At 41.2% G+C, this 16261-nt stretch overlaps 1 protein-coding gene across 1 annotated transcript in view; it reads right to left on the reverse strand.

The window, feature by feature from the left end:
* naga (N-acetylgalactosaminidase, alpha) overlaps window positions 1-16261 on the reverse strand; it is a 23445-nt gene extending 7184 nt beyond the window's left edge. Inside the window, exons 1-6 of the mRNA XM_079532349.1 lie at window positions 16126-16261; window positions 12622-12778; window positions 11220-11360; window positions 2792-3003; window positions 420-514; window positions 1-142 (exon numbers count right to left, since the gene is read on the reverse strand). Coding sequence (XP_079388475.1) covers window positions 1-142; window positions 420-514; window positions 2792-3003; window positions 11220-11360; window positions 12622-12776 — 745 coding nt within the window. The 5' untranslated portion in view covers window positions 12777-12778; window positions 16126-16261. The remainder of the gene's footprint in view (window positions 143-419; window positions 515-2791; window positions 3004-11219; window positions 11361-12621; window positions 12779-16125) is intronic.

Consider the following 16261-nt stretch of genomic DNA (forward strand, 5'->3'; position numbering starts at 1 on the left):
GCCCCGGACCGGCGGCAGGCGCCAGGATATCCTGGTTCTCAAAGAACCAGTCGGCGACGCTCAGAACGCTACCCCAGGAGTCCTCGATGTCGCCATAGTTACGCCACAGGTTACAGATCTGTCCCAGCTCCGTGTAGTTCACCTGAAAGAGCCATAGTTACGCCACAGGTTACAGATGTAGTTCACCTGAAATAACCATAGTTACGCCACAGGTTACAGATCTGTCCCAGCTCCGTGTAGTTCACCTGAAAGAACCATAGTTACGCCACAGGTTACAGATGTAGTTCACCTGAAAGAACCAGACCTTTTGTAAAGTATCTCTCTCTCTCTCTCTCTCTCTCTCTCTCTCTCTCTCTCTCTCTCTCTCTCTCTCTCTCTCTCTCTCCCCGTGCTAAATGTCAGGTCTGTGATTCGCTCACCTTGGGTGGCAGTCCTCCCTGGTAGGCGGGCCAGCTGCAGGAGTAGCCAATGGGACGGCCGGTAGCGTTCAGAGCCTTTGACATGCTGGGGTAACCTGTCGGAGAGGACGTTGACGTCAAACATGAGCTCGCCTCACTGCCGTTCATACACGCTACGTCTAAAAGGTCTTCCATGTCTCACTGCCGTTCATACACGCTACGTCTAAAAGGTCTTCCATATCCTGTTGGACTGCTTTGTGCCTCCCGTTCCCATTTGTAAACAAAACCTTCCCAAACTATATTTACAATTTAGGCTTTTAGCAGACACTCTTTAAGACCTAGGAGCAGACACACTTAATACACTCTCTTCGGGTCCAAGTGGCACCAGCTCCCGTCTGCTTCTCATTGTATATATAGCAATATCTAAACACGTGAATCTTTTTACAATGGCGTTATTTTTCAGGAAGGAAGCCATTGAGGGTTAAAATGGGTCTTAATGCTTCCAACTCGAGGAGAATTATTAATGTTCTGTACAAGTCTCCATGACAAAGAAAATATATGATGTGGAGACAATAAAAACTATTATCATTATTATTGAAGGTGGTAACAGTCCATTTGCTCATTTAGCATATTTGGCATATTTAGAATGTGTGCAGGGTTGAGAACGTTGAATGTAGTTTGCATTAATACGATCTCTAATGGAGGATTTAGTTGACACAATGAAATAAAATGGCGATAGTATTCAGTGTGGGGCAGACGGCCTGTCAGCCAGATTTGGGAGACCAGTAGCTTTGTAAAAAAAAGGAAAGCAGTAAAATGGGACTTTCGTGGTTGTTTAGTCTCAGATTTAGTCCGACGGAGGGACACAGTATAACTCTATGGGGACACAGTATAACTCTATGGGGACACAGTATAACTCTATGGGGACACAGTATAACTCTATGGGGACACAGTATAACTCTATGGGGACACAGTATAACTCTATGGGGACACAGTATAACTCTATGGGGACACAGTATAACTCTATGGGGACACAGTATAACTCTATGGGGACACAGTATAACTCTATGGGGACACAGTATAACTCTATGGGGACACAATATAACTATGGGGACACAGTATAACTCTATGGGGACACAGTATAACTCTATGGGGACACAGTATAACTCTATGGGGACACAGTATAACTCTATGGGGACACAGTATAACTCTATGGGGACACAGTATAACTCTATGGGGACACAATATAACTCTATGGGGACACAGTATAACTCTATGGGGACACAGTATAACTCTATGGGGACACAGTATAACTCTATGGGGACACAGTATAACTCTATGGGGACACATTATAACTCTATGGGGACACATTATAACTCTATGGGGACACAGTATAACTCTATGGGGACACAGTATAACTCTATGGGGACACAGTATAACTCTATGGGGACACAGTATAACTCTAGGGGGACACAGTATAACTCTATGGGGACACATTATAACTCTATGGGGACACAATATAACTCTATGGGGACACAGTATAACTCCATGGGGACACAGTATAACTCTTTGGGGACACAGTATAACTCTATGGGGACACAGTATAACTCTATGGGGACACAGTATAACTCTATGGGGACACAGTATAACTATGGGGACACAGTATAACTCTATGGGGACACAGTATAACTCTATGGGGACACAGTATAACTCTATGGGGACACAGTATAACTATATGGGGACACAAAAGCGACACAAAAGTAGGACCCGGAAGTATCTCTGGAGGGGGCGCTTACGTCACGGCTAAAATACTGAATATAGCATTCAGAGATTGTGTAATAGTTGTGTGGGGGCACGGTGGAACAGTCGGTAGTGCTGTCGCCTCACAGCTAGAAGGTCCTGGGTTCGATTCCCGCTGGGGGCGTGTCCTCTCCTCCGCGTCATCAGTGCCCATACCCGAGGTGGGTTGGCAAAAGGGCCTTTCTGTGTGGAGTTTGCGTGTTCTCCCCCTGTCCCCTAGGGTAGGTACCCTCACAAAAAAAAAGTAATCCTGGTCTCTAAAACTACCTCCCCCTGGCCAGCCGGGGCGCCTGATGGAGGGGAAAGGAACAATAACGTGTCGGAGTAACATGTTCCTTCCACCCGCTACGTCTGGCCGGGGAAACTCTCCCCTGTCGGGTGAAAAGAAGCAGATTGGACTCCTCATGCATAGAAGGAAGCATGAGTTGCCCCCCCCCCCCCCCCCCCCCCAGGTTGGCAGAGGAAGTGTAGTGCCCAGGATTGCATTAGATAATTGACACTGGGTGCAAAAATGGGTTGCAAAATCGTGGGATGAAAATTATAATTTATTTTTTAAATAGTTGTGTGGCTATATGCGAGGCCGTAGTCCTCACCCTGCGCCTGCTCCGTGGCGTTGGAATAGCAGCCGTCGAACTTCAGCATGTCCACCTCCCAGTCGGCGAAGGTCTGCGCGTCCAGGGTGATGGTGTCCAGCGTGGTGCCGGGGTAGCCTCCGCACGTGTGCGTGCCCATGTCCCCGTAGATGCCCAGCTTCAGGCCGCGGTCGTGCATGTAGCGCGCCAGCTTGGCGATGCCACCCGGGAACCTGTACGCCACGCAGAGGAATCACAAGCAGGGGGTCAGGGGTCAGGGGGGTCAGGGGTCACCTACCAACAGTGGTGTTTTTGGCGGCACATATTTATTTTAGTTTTAGTCGTAGTCTCTTGAATAGCTTTCATTTAGTTTTAGTCACATTTTAGTCACCTGGAATGCTTTAGTGTTTAGTCCAGTTTTAGTCGACTAAATGTCATACGATTTTAGTCGACTAAATCTACAGGTGATTTAGTCGACTAAAATGTATTTTTTCAGGGCTTGATGCCGTCGTAACTGAACCGGTTCCCATTGGGAACCAACCGGTGGAAAAGAACTGAACCGGTTCCCATTGGGAACCACCCGGTGGAAAATAACTGAACCGGTTCCCATTGGGAACCAACCGGTGGAAAAGAACTGAACCGGTTCCCATTGGGAACCAACCGGTGGAAAAGAACTGAACCGGTTCCCATTGGGAACCAACCGGTGGAAAAGAACTGAACCGGTTCCCATTGGGAACCAACCGGTGGAAAAGAACTGAACCGGTTCCCATTGGGAACCAACCGGTGGAAAAGAACTGAACCGGTTCCCGTTGGGAACCAACCGGTGGAAAAGAACTGAACCGGTTCCCGTTGGGAACCACCCGGTGGAAAAGAACTGAACCGGTTCCCGTTGGGAACCAACCGGTGGAAAAGAACTGAACCGGTTCCCGTTGGGAACCAACCGGTGGAAAAGAACTGAACCGGTTCCCGTTGGGAACCAACCGGTGGAAAAGAACTGAACCGGTTCCCGTTGGGAACCAACCGGTGGAAAAGAACTGAACCGGTTCCCGTTGGGAACCAACCGGTGGAAAAGAACTGAACCGGTTCCCGTTGGGAACCAACCGGTGGAAAAGAACTGAACCGGTTCCCGTTGGGAACCAACCGGTGGAAAAGAACTGAACCGGTTCCCATTGGGAACCAACCGGTGGAAAAGAACTGAACCGGTTCCCGTTGGGAACCAACCGGTGGAAAAGAACTGAACCGGTTCCTGTTGGGAACCAACCGGTGGAAAAGAACTGAACCGGTTCCCGTTGGGAACCAACCGGTGGAAAAGAACTGAACCGGTTCCTGTTGGGAACCAACCGGTGGAAAAGAACTGAACCGGTTCCCGTTGGGAACCAACCGGTGGAAAAGAACTGAACCGGTTCCCATTGGGAACCAACCGGTGGAAAAGAACTGAACCGGTTCCCATTGGGAACCAACCGGTGGAAAAGAACTGAACCGGTTCCCATTGGGAACCAACCGGTGGAAAAGAACTGAACCGGTTCCTGTTGGGAACCAACCGGTGGAAAAGGGGTCTCAGAGTTACAGACCTGTTATTATGTGTTTCTGGTAATATCGTCCAGACGTCCACTCATTTTGTCAGCCAACATGCATGCAATGACCTCTGACCTCTGTGGCCGGTCCCACACTGTGGAATGCCCTGCCCCTTCCCATTCGCTCTGCCCAGTCCCTGGGTGTTTTTAAATCTCTCAAAGACACACTTTTTCTCCCTGGCTTTTAATGTTGCCTGAAAACGCATATACCCGTCTTATACCATGTTTGTATATACTTCTGCTCTCTCGTGTTGCTTTGTTTTTTGTTTCTGTTTTTGTTTTCTTTTCTTTACATGCCCTTGTTCAGCACTTTGGTTTGTCTTGGGTCAATGTAAATGTGCTATAATAACCTTTGGTTTGTCTTGGGTCAATGTAAATGTGCTATAATAACCGTTGGTTTGTCTTGGGTCAATGTAAATGTGCTATAATAACCGTTGGTTTGTCTTGGGTCAATGTAAATGTGCTATAATAACCGTTGGTTTGTCTTGGGTCAATGTAAATGTGCTATAATAACCGTTGGTTTGTCTTGGGTCAATGTAAATGTGCTATAATAACCGTTGGTTTGTCTTGGGTCAATGTAAATGTGCTATAATAACCGTTGGTTTGTCTTGGGTCAATGTAAATGTGCTATAATAACCTTTGGTTTGTCTTGGGTCAATGTAAATGTGCTATAATAACCTTTGGTTTGTCTTGGGTCAATGTAAATGTGCTATAATAACCTTTGGTTTGTCTTGGGTCAATGTAAATGTGCTATAATAACCTTTGGTTTGTCTTGGGTCAATGTGCTATAATAACCTTTGGTTTGTCTTGGGTCAATGTAAATGTGCTATAATAACCTTTGGTTTGTCTTGGGTCAATGTAAATGTGCTATAATAACCGTTGGTTTGTCTTGGGTCAATGTAAATGTGCTATAATAACCTTTGGTTTGTCTTGGGTCAATGTAAATGTGCTATAATAACCGTTGGTTTGTCTTGGGTCAATGTAAATGTGCTATAATAACCGTTGGTTTGTCTTGGGTCAATGTAAATGTGCTATAATAACCTTTGGTTTGTCTTGGGTCAATGTAAATGTGCTATAATAACCGTTGGTTTGTCTTGGGTCAATGTAAATGTGCTATAATAACCGTTGGTTTGTCTTGGGTCAATGTAAATGTGCTATAATAACCTTTGGTTTGTCTTGGGTCAATGTAAATGTGCTATAATAACCGTTGGTTTGTCTTGGGTCAATGTAAATGTGCTATAATAACCGTTGGTTTGTCTTGGGTCAATGTAAATGTGCTATAATAACCGTTGGTTTGTCTTGGGTCAATGTAAATGTGCTATAATAACCGTTGGTTTGTCTTGGGTCAATGTGCTATAATAACCGTTGGTTTGTCTTGGGTCAATGTAAATGTGCTATAATAACCTTTGGTTTGTCTTGGGTCAATGTAAATGTGCTATAATAACCGTTGGTTTGTCTTGGGTCAATGTGCTATAATAACCGTTGGTTTGTCTTGGGTCAATGTGCTATAATAACCTTTGGTTTGTCTTGGGTCAATGTAAATGTGCTATAATAACCTTTGGTTTGTCTTGGGTCAATGTAAATGTGCTATAATAACCTTTGGTTTGTCTTGGGTCAATGTAAATGTGCTATAATAACCTTTGGTTTGTCTTGGGTCAATGTAAATGTGCTATAATAACCTTTGGTTTGTCTTGGGTCAATGTAAATGTGCTATAATAACCGTTGGTTTGTCTTGGGTCAATGTAAATGTGCTATAATAACCTTTGGTTTGTCTTGGGTCAATGTAAATGTGCTATAATAACCGTTGGTTTGTCTTGGGTCAATGTAAATGTGCTATAATAACCGTTGGTTTGTCTTGGGTCAATGTAAATGTGCTATAATAACCTTTGGTTTGTCTTGGGTCAATGTAAATGTGCTATAATAACCTTTGGTTTGTCTTGGGTCAATGTAAATGTGCTATAATAACCGTTGGTTTGTCTTGGGTCAATGTAAATGTGCTATAATAACCGTTGGTTTGTCTTGGGTCAATGTAAATGTGCTATAATAACCGTTGGTTTGTCTTGGGTCAATGTAAATGTGCTATAATAACCGTTGGTTTGTCTTGGGTCAATGTAAATGTGCTATAATAACCTTTGGTTTGTCTTGGGTCAATGTGCTATAATAACCTTTGGTTTGTCTTGGGTCAATGTAAATGTGCTATAATAACCGTTGGTTTGTCTTGGGTCAATGTAAATGTGCTATAATAACCGTTGGTTTGTCTTGGGTCAATGTAAATGTGCTATAATAACCTTTGGTTTGTCTTGGGTCAATGTAAATGTGCTATAATAACCTTTGGTTTGTCTTGGGTCAATGTAAATGTGCTATAATAACCGTTGGTTTGTCTTGGGTCAATGTGCTATAATAACCTTTGGTTTGTCTTGGGTCAATGTAAATGTGCTATAATAACCGTTGGTTTGTCTTGGGTCAATGTGCTATAATAACCTTTGGTTTGTCTTGGGTCAATGTAAATGTGCTATAATAACCGTTGGTTTGTCTTGGGTCAATGTAAATGTGCTATAATAACCGTTGGTTTGTCTTGGGTCAATGTAAATGTGCTATAATAACCTTTGGTTTGTCTTGGGTCAATGTAAATGTGCTATAATAACCTTTGGTTTGTCTTGGGTCAATGTAAATGTGCTATAATAACCGTTGGTTTGTCTTGGTTCAATGTGCTATAATAACCTTTGGTTTGTCTTGGGTCAATGTAAATGTGCTATAATAACCTTTGGTTTGTCTTGGGTCAATGTAAATGTGCTATAATAACCGTTGGTTTGTCTTGGGTCAATGTAAATGTGCTATAATAACCTTTGGTTTGTCTTGGGTCAATGTAAATGTGCTATAATAACCGTTGGTTTGTCTTGGGTCAATGTAAATGTGCTATAATAACCGTTGGTTTGTCTTGGGTCAATGTAAATGTGCTATAATAACCGTTGGTTTGTCTTGGGTCAATGTAAATGTGCTATAATAACCTTTGGTTTGTCTTGGGTCAATGTAAATGTGCTATAATAACCGTTGGTTTGTCTTGGGTCAATGTAAATGTGCTATAATAACCGTTGGTTTGTCTTGGGTCAATGTAAATGTGCTATAATAACCGTTGGTTTGTCTTGGGTCAATGTAAATGTGCTATAATAACCTTTGGTTTGTCTTGGGTCAATGTAAATGTGCTATAATAACCGTTGGTTTGTCTTGGGTCAATGTAAATGTGCTATAATAACCTTTGGTTTGTCTTGGGTCAATGTGCTATAATAACCGTTGGTTTGTCTTGGGTCAATGTGCTATAATAACCGTTGGTTTGTCTTGGGTCAATGTAAATGTGCTATAATAACCGTTGGTTTGTCTTGGGTCAATGTAAATGTGCTATAATAACCGTTGGTTTGTCTTGGGTCAATGTAAATGTGCTATAATAACCGTTGGTTTGTCTTGGGTCAATGTAAATGTGCTATAATAACCGTTGGTTTGTCTTGGGTCAATGTGCTATAATAACCGTTGGTTTGTCTTGGGTCAATGTGCTATAATAACCGTTGGTTTGTCTTGGGTCAATGTAAATGTGCTATAATAACCTTTGGTTTGTCTTGGGTCAATGTGCTATAATAACCGTTGGTTTGTCTTGGGTCAATGTGCTATAATAACCGTTGGTTTGTCTTGGGTCAATGTGCTATAATAACCGTTGGTTTGTCTTGGGTCAATGTAAATGTGCTATAATAACCGTTGGTTTGTCTTGGGTCAATGTAAATGTGCTATAATAACCGTTGGTTTGTCTTGGGTCAATGTAAATGTGCTATAATAACCGTTGGTTTGTCTTGGGTCAATGTAAATGTGCTATAATAACCTTTGGTTTGTCTTGGGTCAATGTAAATGTGCTATAATAACCGTTGGTTTGTCTTGGGTCAATGTAAATGTGCTATAATAACCGTTGGTTTGTCTTGGGTCAATGTAAATGTGCTATAATAACCGTTGGTTTGTCTTGGGTCAATGTAAATGTGCTATAATAACCGTTGGTTTGTCTTGGGTCAATGTAAATGTGCTATAATAACCGTTGGTTTGTCTTGGGTCAATGTAAATGTGCTATACAAATAACCTTTGGTTTGTCTTGGGTCAATGTAAATGTGCTATAATAACCGTTGGTTTGTCTTGGGTCAATGTAAATGTGCTATAATAACCTTTGGTTTGTCTTGGGTCAATGTAAATGTGCTATAATAACCGTTGGTTTGTCTTGGGTCAATGTAAATGTGCTATAATAACCGTTGGTTTGTCTTGGGTCAATGTAAATGTGCTATAATAACCGTTGGTTTGTCTTGGGTCAATGTAAATGTGCTATAATAACCTTTGGTTTGTCTTGGGTCAATGTAAATGTGCTATAATAACCGTTGGTTTGTCTTGGGTCAATGTAAATGTGCTATAATAACCGTTGGTTTGTCTTGGGTCAATGTAAATGTGCTATAATAACCGTTGGTTTGTCTTGGGTCAATGTGCTATAATAACCGTTGGTTTGTCTTGGGTCAATGTAAATGTGCTATAATAACCGTTGGTTTGTCTTGGGTCAATGTAAATGTGCTATAATAACCGTTGGTTTGTCTTGGGTCAATGTGCTATAATAACCGTTGGTTTGTCTTGGGTCAATGTAAATGTGCTATAATAACCGTTGGTTTGTCTTGGGTCAATGTAAATGTGCTATAATAACCGTTGGTTTGTCTTGGGTCAATGTGCTATAATAACCGTTGGTTTGTCTTGGGTCAATGTAAATGTGCTATAATAACCGTTGGTTTGTCTTGGGTCAATGTGCTATAATAACCTTTGGTTTGTCTTGGGTCAATGTAAATGTGCTATAATAACCTTTGGTTTGTCTTGGGTCAATGTAAATGTGCTATAATAACCTTTGGTTTGTCTTGGGTCAATGTAAATGTGCTATAATAACCGTTGGTTTGTCTTGGGTCAATGTAAATGTGCTATAATAACCGTTGGTTTGTCTTGGGTCAATGTAAATGTGCTATAATAACCTTTGGTTTGTCTTGGGTCAATGTAAATGTGCTATAATAACCGTTGGTTTGTCTTGGGTCAATGTAAATGTGCTATAATAACCGTTGGTTTGTCTTGGGTCAATGTAAATGTGCTATAATAACCTTTGGTTTGTCTTGGGTCAATGTAAATGTGCTATAATAACCTTTGGTTTGTCTTGGGTCAATGTAAATGTGCTATAATAACCTTTGGTTTGTCTTGGGTCAATGTGCTATAATAACCTTTGGTTTGTCTTGGGTCAATGTAAATGTGCTATAATAACCGTTGGTTTGTCTTGGGTCAATGTAAATGTGCTATAATAACCGTTGGTTTGTCTTGGGTCAATGTGCTATAATAACCGTTGGTTTGTCTTGGGTCAATGTAAATGTGCTATAATAACCGTTGGTTTGTCTTGGGTCAATGTAAATGTGCTATAATAACCGTTGGTTTGTCTTGGGTCAATGTGCTATAATAACCTTTGGTTTGTCTTGGGTCAATGTAAATGTGCTATAATAACCTTTGGTTTGTCTTGGGTCAATGTAAATGTGCTATAATAACCTTTGGTTTGTCTTGGGTCAATGTAAATGTGCTATAATAACCGTTGGTTTGTCTTGGGTCAATGTAAATGTGCTATAATAACCGTTGGTTTGTCTTGGGTCAATGTAAATGTGCTATACAAATAACCTTTGGTTTGATTTGATTTTGATTTGATCACAAGACCTGGTAAAAAGCCTACGTTATAGTTATGTAGGTGTAGTGGTGGGACGATTATAATGAGAGGATTAATAATTTATCGATTATCACTCGTATATTTATTCCACAAAACTTGAAAGACGAATTATATTCATCTTTCAAAACACAGATAATACAGTAGCCAAATAATGCATAAAACATAATGAATACAAATAAACACAAACTTTGAAGTAAATAAAAGCCCGACCCGAGTAGAGAATTATTATTATTTTTTGTATTTCTTTTATCACGATTACACTGAGCTCTATGCGATTGAATAATTGTTAAAATGGTGGGTTAATAATAAAACCGGTCAACATTCCCATGCATTCCCAAGTTGCACGATCTACAAGTTCACAACGAGTGGCCCCGTGCCGCTCTGTGTGCTTGTAGATCTGCTATGTTTGGTGCGTGAACACGGCACTCAGCCACCTATAAAAATCAGCCATAACTTTTTGTCATATAATGTTCTGTACAAAGTCCGGCTGTCGGTTTAGCAACGTCGTCTTTTCAGGCTAAATGATACATTATAAAAGGATTGGCAGTATGATAGTGTTTAACACATTTAGACCTGAGGACGATTCTACAAATGTCTTAAAAAACCATATAGAAACCATTTGTTTCTATATCAGTGGTGCTCAAACTATTTCATGTCAAGGACCCCCAGAATTATCTCTATTTGGCCGCCGACCCCCATCTGAAAATATGTTGTTCCAGGGACCAACGTTCGCTCTGAAAGAACATATATATTCAAACATTTGGGCCACATTTTCACGATATTTAAAAAATAGCAGATCGACAAGCTCGTATCGCGGCACTCGGTGCCGCGCTACGAGCTTGTAGATATGCTATTTTTCATAATGCTTAAAAAAACCAAAAGAGGTTCCCGCCCTGAATGGGTTAATCTGGTCATGTGATCAGTTTGACGTGCAGTATCTCCGTCCATCCTTTGACCGGCACGGGACCTTTTATTGACTTATGAAGTTATGAACTATAGACGCTGTGTGTGTGTGTGTGTGTGTGTGTGTGTGTGTGTGTGTGTGTGTGTGTGTGTGTGTGTGTGTGTGTGTGTGTGTGTGTGTGTGTGTGTGTGCAGTACTGTACAGTACCTCTTGGGGTCAGCCTGCAGGCGTCCCTGGGCGTCTCTCTTCATGGAGGACCAACAGTCGTCTATGTTGACGTAAACGTAGCCCAGCTCCCTCCATCCGTCCTCCGACAGCCTGTCAGCCATGTCCATGAACAGCTGCTCACTGAGGGGACAGACAGAGACATAGGACACAGTGTCCATGAACAGCTGCTCACTGAGGGGACAGACAGAGACATAGGACACAGTGTCCATGAACAGCTGCTCACTGAGGGGACAGAGAGAGACATAGGACACAGTGTCCATGAACAGCTGCTCACTGAGGGGACAGACAGAGACATAGGACACAGTGTCCATGAACAGCTGCTCACTGAGGGGACAGACAGAGACATAGGACACAGTGTCCATGAACAGCTGCTCACTGAGGGGACAGAGAGAGACATAGGACACAGTGTCCATGAACAGCTGCTCACTGAGGGGACAGACAGAGACATAGGACACAGTGTCCATGAACAGCTGCTCACTGAGGGGACAGACAGAGACATAGGACACAGTGTCCATGAACAGCTGCTCACTGAGGGGACAGACAGAGACAGTGTTTTAAAGTATTGTACAGTAACAACTAAAGTCTCTGTAATGTTTATGTTTATGTACTAATTACTACAAAATAATCTATAATCTAATCTAATCGACTGAAGCCAATAGAAGTCTATGTAGGAGAGCCTCCATTGGACTGAAGCCTATAGAAGTCTATGTAGGAGAGCCTCCATTGGACTGAAGCCAATAGAAGTCTATGTAGGAGAGCCTCCATTGGACTGAAGCCTATAGAAGTCTATGTAGGAGAGCCTCCATTGGACTGTAGCCAATAGAAGTCTATGTAGGAGAGCCTCCATTGGACTGAAGCCAATAGAAGTCTATGTAGGAGAGCCTCCATTGGACTGAAGCCAATAGAAGTCTATGTAGGAGAGCCTCCATTGGACTGAAGCCTATAGAAGTCTATGTAGGAGAGCCTCCATTGGACTGAAGCCAATAGAAGTCTATGTAGGAGAGCCTCCATTGGACTGAAGCCTATAGAAGTCTATGTAGGAGAGCCTCCATTGGACTGAAGCCTATAGAAGTCTATGTAGGAGAGCCTCCATTGGACTGAAGCCTATAGAAGTCTATGTAGGAGAGCCTCCATTGGACTGAAGCCAATAGAAGTCTATGTAGGAGAGCCTCCATTGGACTGAAGCCAATAGAAGTCTAAGTAGGAGAGCCTCCATTGGACTGAAGCCAATAGAAGTCTATGTAGGAGAGCCTCCATTGGACTGAAGCCCCATGAAGTGAACGCTGTTTGCGTAACTCTGTCTATATCTAAGGCTCTGGTCTTATCCATAATGCAGTTATTGGGGTCACGTTGTCTTACCCATAATTCAGTTCTGTGTTACCTGATGCAGTTCTTGGGGTCGTTGTCACAGTCGATGTCGCAGCGGAAGCGTTCCCATGCCAACCATCCCATGGGCGGGGTCCTCATCAGGCCGTTGTCCAGGGCCCAGGTAGCCGCACAGAGTGCCAGCGTGAAAAACACCACCACCACGCGCATTTCTGCAGAAGAAGAACAGACACACAATACATCATACAATACTGTAGTAGGTATATATATATATATATATATATATATATATATATATATATATATATATATATATATATAGGGGCGGCGGTGGCTCAAGGGTAGCGTGGCTGGATGGTAACCACAAGGATGTTGCCAGTTCGAACCCAGAGTTAATTGGTGCCGAAGTGTCCTTGAGCAAGACTCTTTGCTCCTGATGTGCAGGTTGGTGCCTTGCATGGTTTCCGCCGCCATCGGTGTGTGAATGTGTGTGTGAATGGAATGCACAATCTATGTAAAGCGCCTTGGATAAAGGCACTATATAAATGCACCATTATATATAAATGGCAACCCTTGAATTGTCGTCATAAAACCTACTTTATTTAGAGACCTGTATGCATGGGGGTTGTAAATGAAGTGTTTTTTTTCCACAGCGACACACAGAAGGAGACAAAACCAACCGAGGCGTGCTGTCTGTCTGTCTGTCTGTCTGTCTGTCTGTCTGTCTGTCTGTCTGTCTGTCTGTATGCACATGGCATTCAGCTGACTAGCTGACTGACTGGCTGGCTGACTGACTGACTGACTGACTGACTGACTGACTGACTGGGCGTGACTGGCCTCACAGCAGTTAAAGTCAATACGAAGGTATGTTTGTAACAAACAGAGACACATGATGACGCCACCGTCCAACCTGTCCAGTGACTCAAACAAACAGTCATCTGACCCATCTTATCTTATCTCATCTCATCTCATCTCATCTCATCTCATCTCATCTCATCTCATCTCATCTCATCTCATCTCATCTCATCTCATCTCATCTCATCTTATCTTATCTCATCTCATCTTATCTTATCAGCACTCAACAGACTCCAGGAATCTCTGCATTGCTGCGTTCACACGGGCATGATGCAAAGATGCAATGCAAACTGTAGGGTCACAATATTGTGACCCTACATAATCCTAAACATAATCCTTAAAACACCAAAGGGGTTCCCGTCCAAAATGGGTTAAGAAAACACCATAGACAATGAAGAGAAATGTAATGTTTGTGTTGTGGACTAAAACAAACATTAGCACCCAAGCCCCCCCAGCCTCCCTCAAATTTTGGGGAATAAAATAAATCACAGCCTCGTCACGGGGAGGTGATACAATCAACAAATTGCTCCGCAGAGAAGCACTGTGGATACACACACTTGATACTTTAGACTAATGGCCTGAATGAAGAACTGAGCCTTTCATGTTTTCTATAAGACATGCCCCTTTTTAGACGGTCCCTGAGGTCTTCATTTCTTGCTCTGAGAGTGTTTTATTGTAATGTTTTTGTTGTGCCCCTGCATTTTCCTTTTTTATATATATTTGGCCACAGGGCCCTTAATTATGTATGTGCACTGTTGTTCCTAAATAATGTTTTTAGTTTTGCTGGCTTTTATATGGTTGAATCACTGTTTTACTTTATTTATTTTACTGTTCAACAGCGTTTTTTCCATAGCCACCCTCTTAACTGTTTAGACTGCTGGTACTAGTAACTGGTTATTACATGTATCATATTATATTAATATGATACATTATACTGTATGTTATTATATCACTAATACTGACTATCAACATTCTAGTGTATGTTATTATATCACTAATACTGACTATCAACATTCTACTGTATGTTATTATATCACTAATACTGACTATCAACATTCTACTGTATGTTATTATATCACTAATACTGACTATCAACATTCTACTGTATGTTATTACAACACTATGCCTATACTATCAACATTCTACTGTATGTTATTACAACACTATGCCTATACTATCAACATTCTACTGTATGTTATTACAACACTATGCCTATACTATCAACATTCTACTGTATGTTATTACAACACTATGCCTATACTATCAACATTCTACTGTATGTTATTACAACACTATGCCTATACTATCAACATTCTACTGTATGTTATTACAACACTATGCCTATACTATCAACATTCTACTGTATGTTATTACAACACTATGCCTATACTATCAACATTCTACTGTATGTTATTACAACACTATGCCTATACTATCAACATTCTACTGTATGTTATTACAACACTATGCCTATACTATCAACATTCTACTGTATGTTATTACAACACTATGCCTATACTATCAACATTCTACTGTATGTTATTACAACACTATGCCTATACTATCAACATTCTACTGTATGTTATTACAACACTATGCCTATACTATCAACATTCTACTGTATGTTATTACAACACTATGCCTATACTATCAACATTCTACTGTATGTTATTACAACACTATGCCTATACTATCAACATTCTACTGTATGTTATTACAACACTATGCCTATACTATCAACATTCTACTGTATGTTATTACAACACTATGCCTATACTATCAACATTCTACTGTATGTTATTACAACACTATGCCTATACTATCAACATTCTACTGTATGTTATTACAACACTATGCCTATACTATCAACATTCTACTGTATGTTATTACAACACTATGCCTATACTATCAACATTCTACTGTATGTTATTACAACACTATGCCTATACTATCAACATTCTTAGCGGGCCCACACTGTTTCTTCAGGAACACTGCTGGGCACTAGGGACATCTGGGCACGTTTATGTAAAATTGGCCATTTTATTTTGTCAAAACGGTTAGAAAAAATATAGGCCTATAATATTTGAAAATGGTCAAAATAATAATAATAATAATAGCTAGGTAATATATAACATGTCATTGTCACACTTAATTTTATGTTTCAACTTCTTGTTTATGGCCCAACATGGCTGGACAATAGGCCTACACGTTTTGTAGCAATTGTAGAAATAACTTGTCAAATTGTCAAAATGTTTAATCATGTTCTAATGTACTTTACTTAACCTTTTATTTTTACGGTATTTTGAACAAATTATAGCCACTTTTACATGCATGGCGTTGCCCAGATAGTGCCCACCTATCCTGTTACCCTTTCTAGTAGGCCTACAGTATAGGCTATGTTATCTTTATTTTACTTTTGTATTAATTATTAGTTCATTGACTTTTAAAGTTATATTGATGTAATAAATCTCCCAACACCTTAGTCCTACATCATTTGCAATGTATAGGCATTTAGCAGACGCTAGTAAAGTATTGTGGCGACTCATAAGCAAGCTATAAATAACCTTTTATCACAAAACATTCCAATGTGACCATTTACATTTACATATGGATCTGCTAACATAACACGCTTAGATAAAAATCCATGAAATACCAAAATGCACCACCATGAATAAGTTAGTGTATACCTAAGGTGTATACTCACTGTGAAGTGCAGGGTCCGTTATTATATTACAGCTGTGTGCAGATGTGTTGCTGCTTGCTAATCTAATCTTCCTGACAGATGGTCGGACGGTCTGGTCCAGTTATCAGAGCTGTTGGTGTGTCCACTCCAAGTCTCC

This window comes from Electrona antarctica (genome assembly GCF_951216825.1).
Source record: "Electrona antarctica genome assembly, contig: scaffold_265, whole genome shotgun sequence".
In the NCBI taxonomy this organism is placed as follows: domain Eukaryota; kingdom Metazoa; phylum Chordata; class Actinopteri; order Myctophiformes; family Myctophidae; genus Electrona; species Electrona antarctica.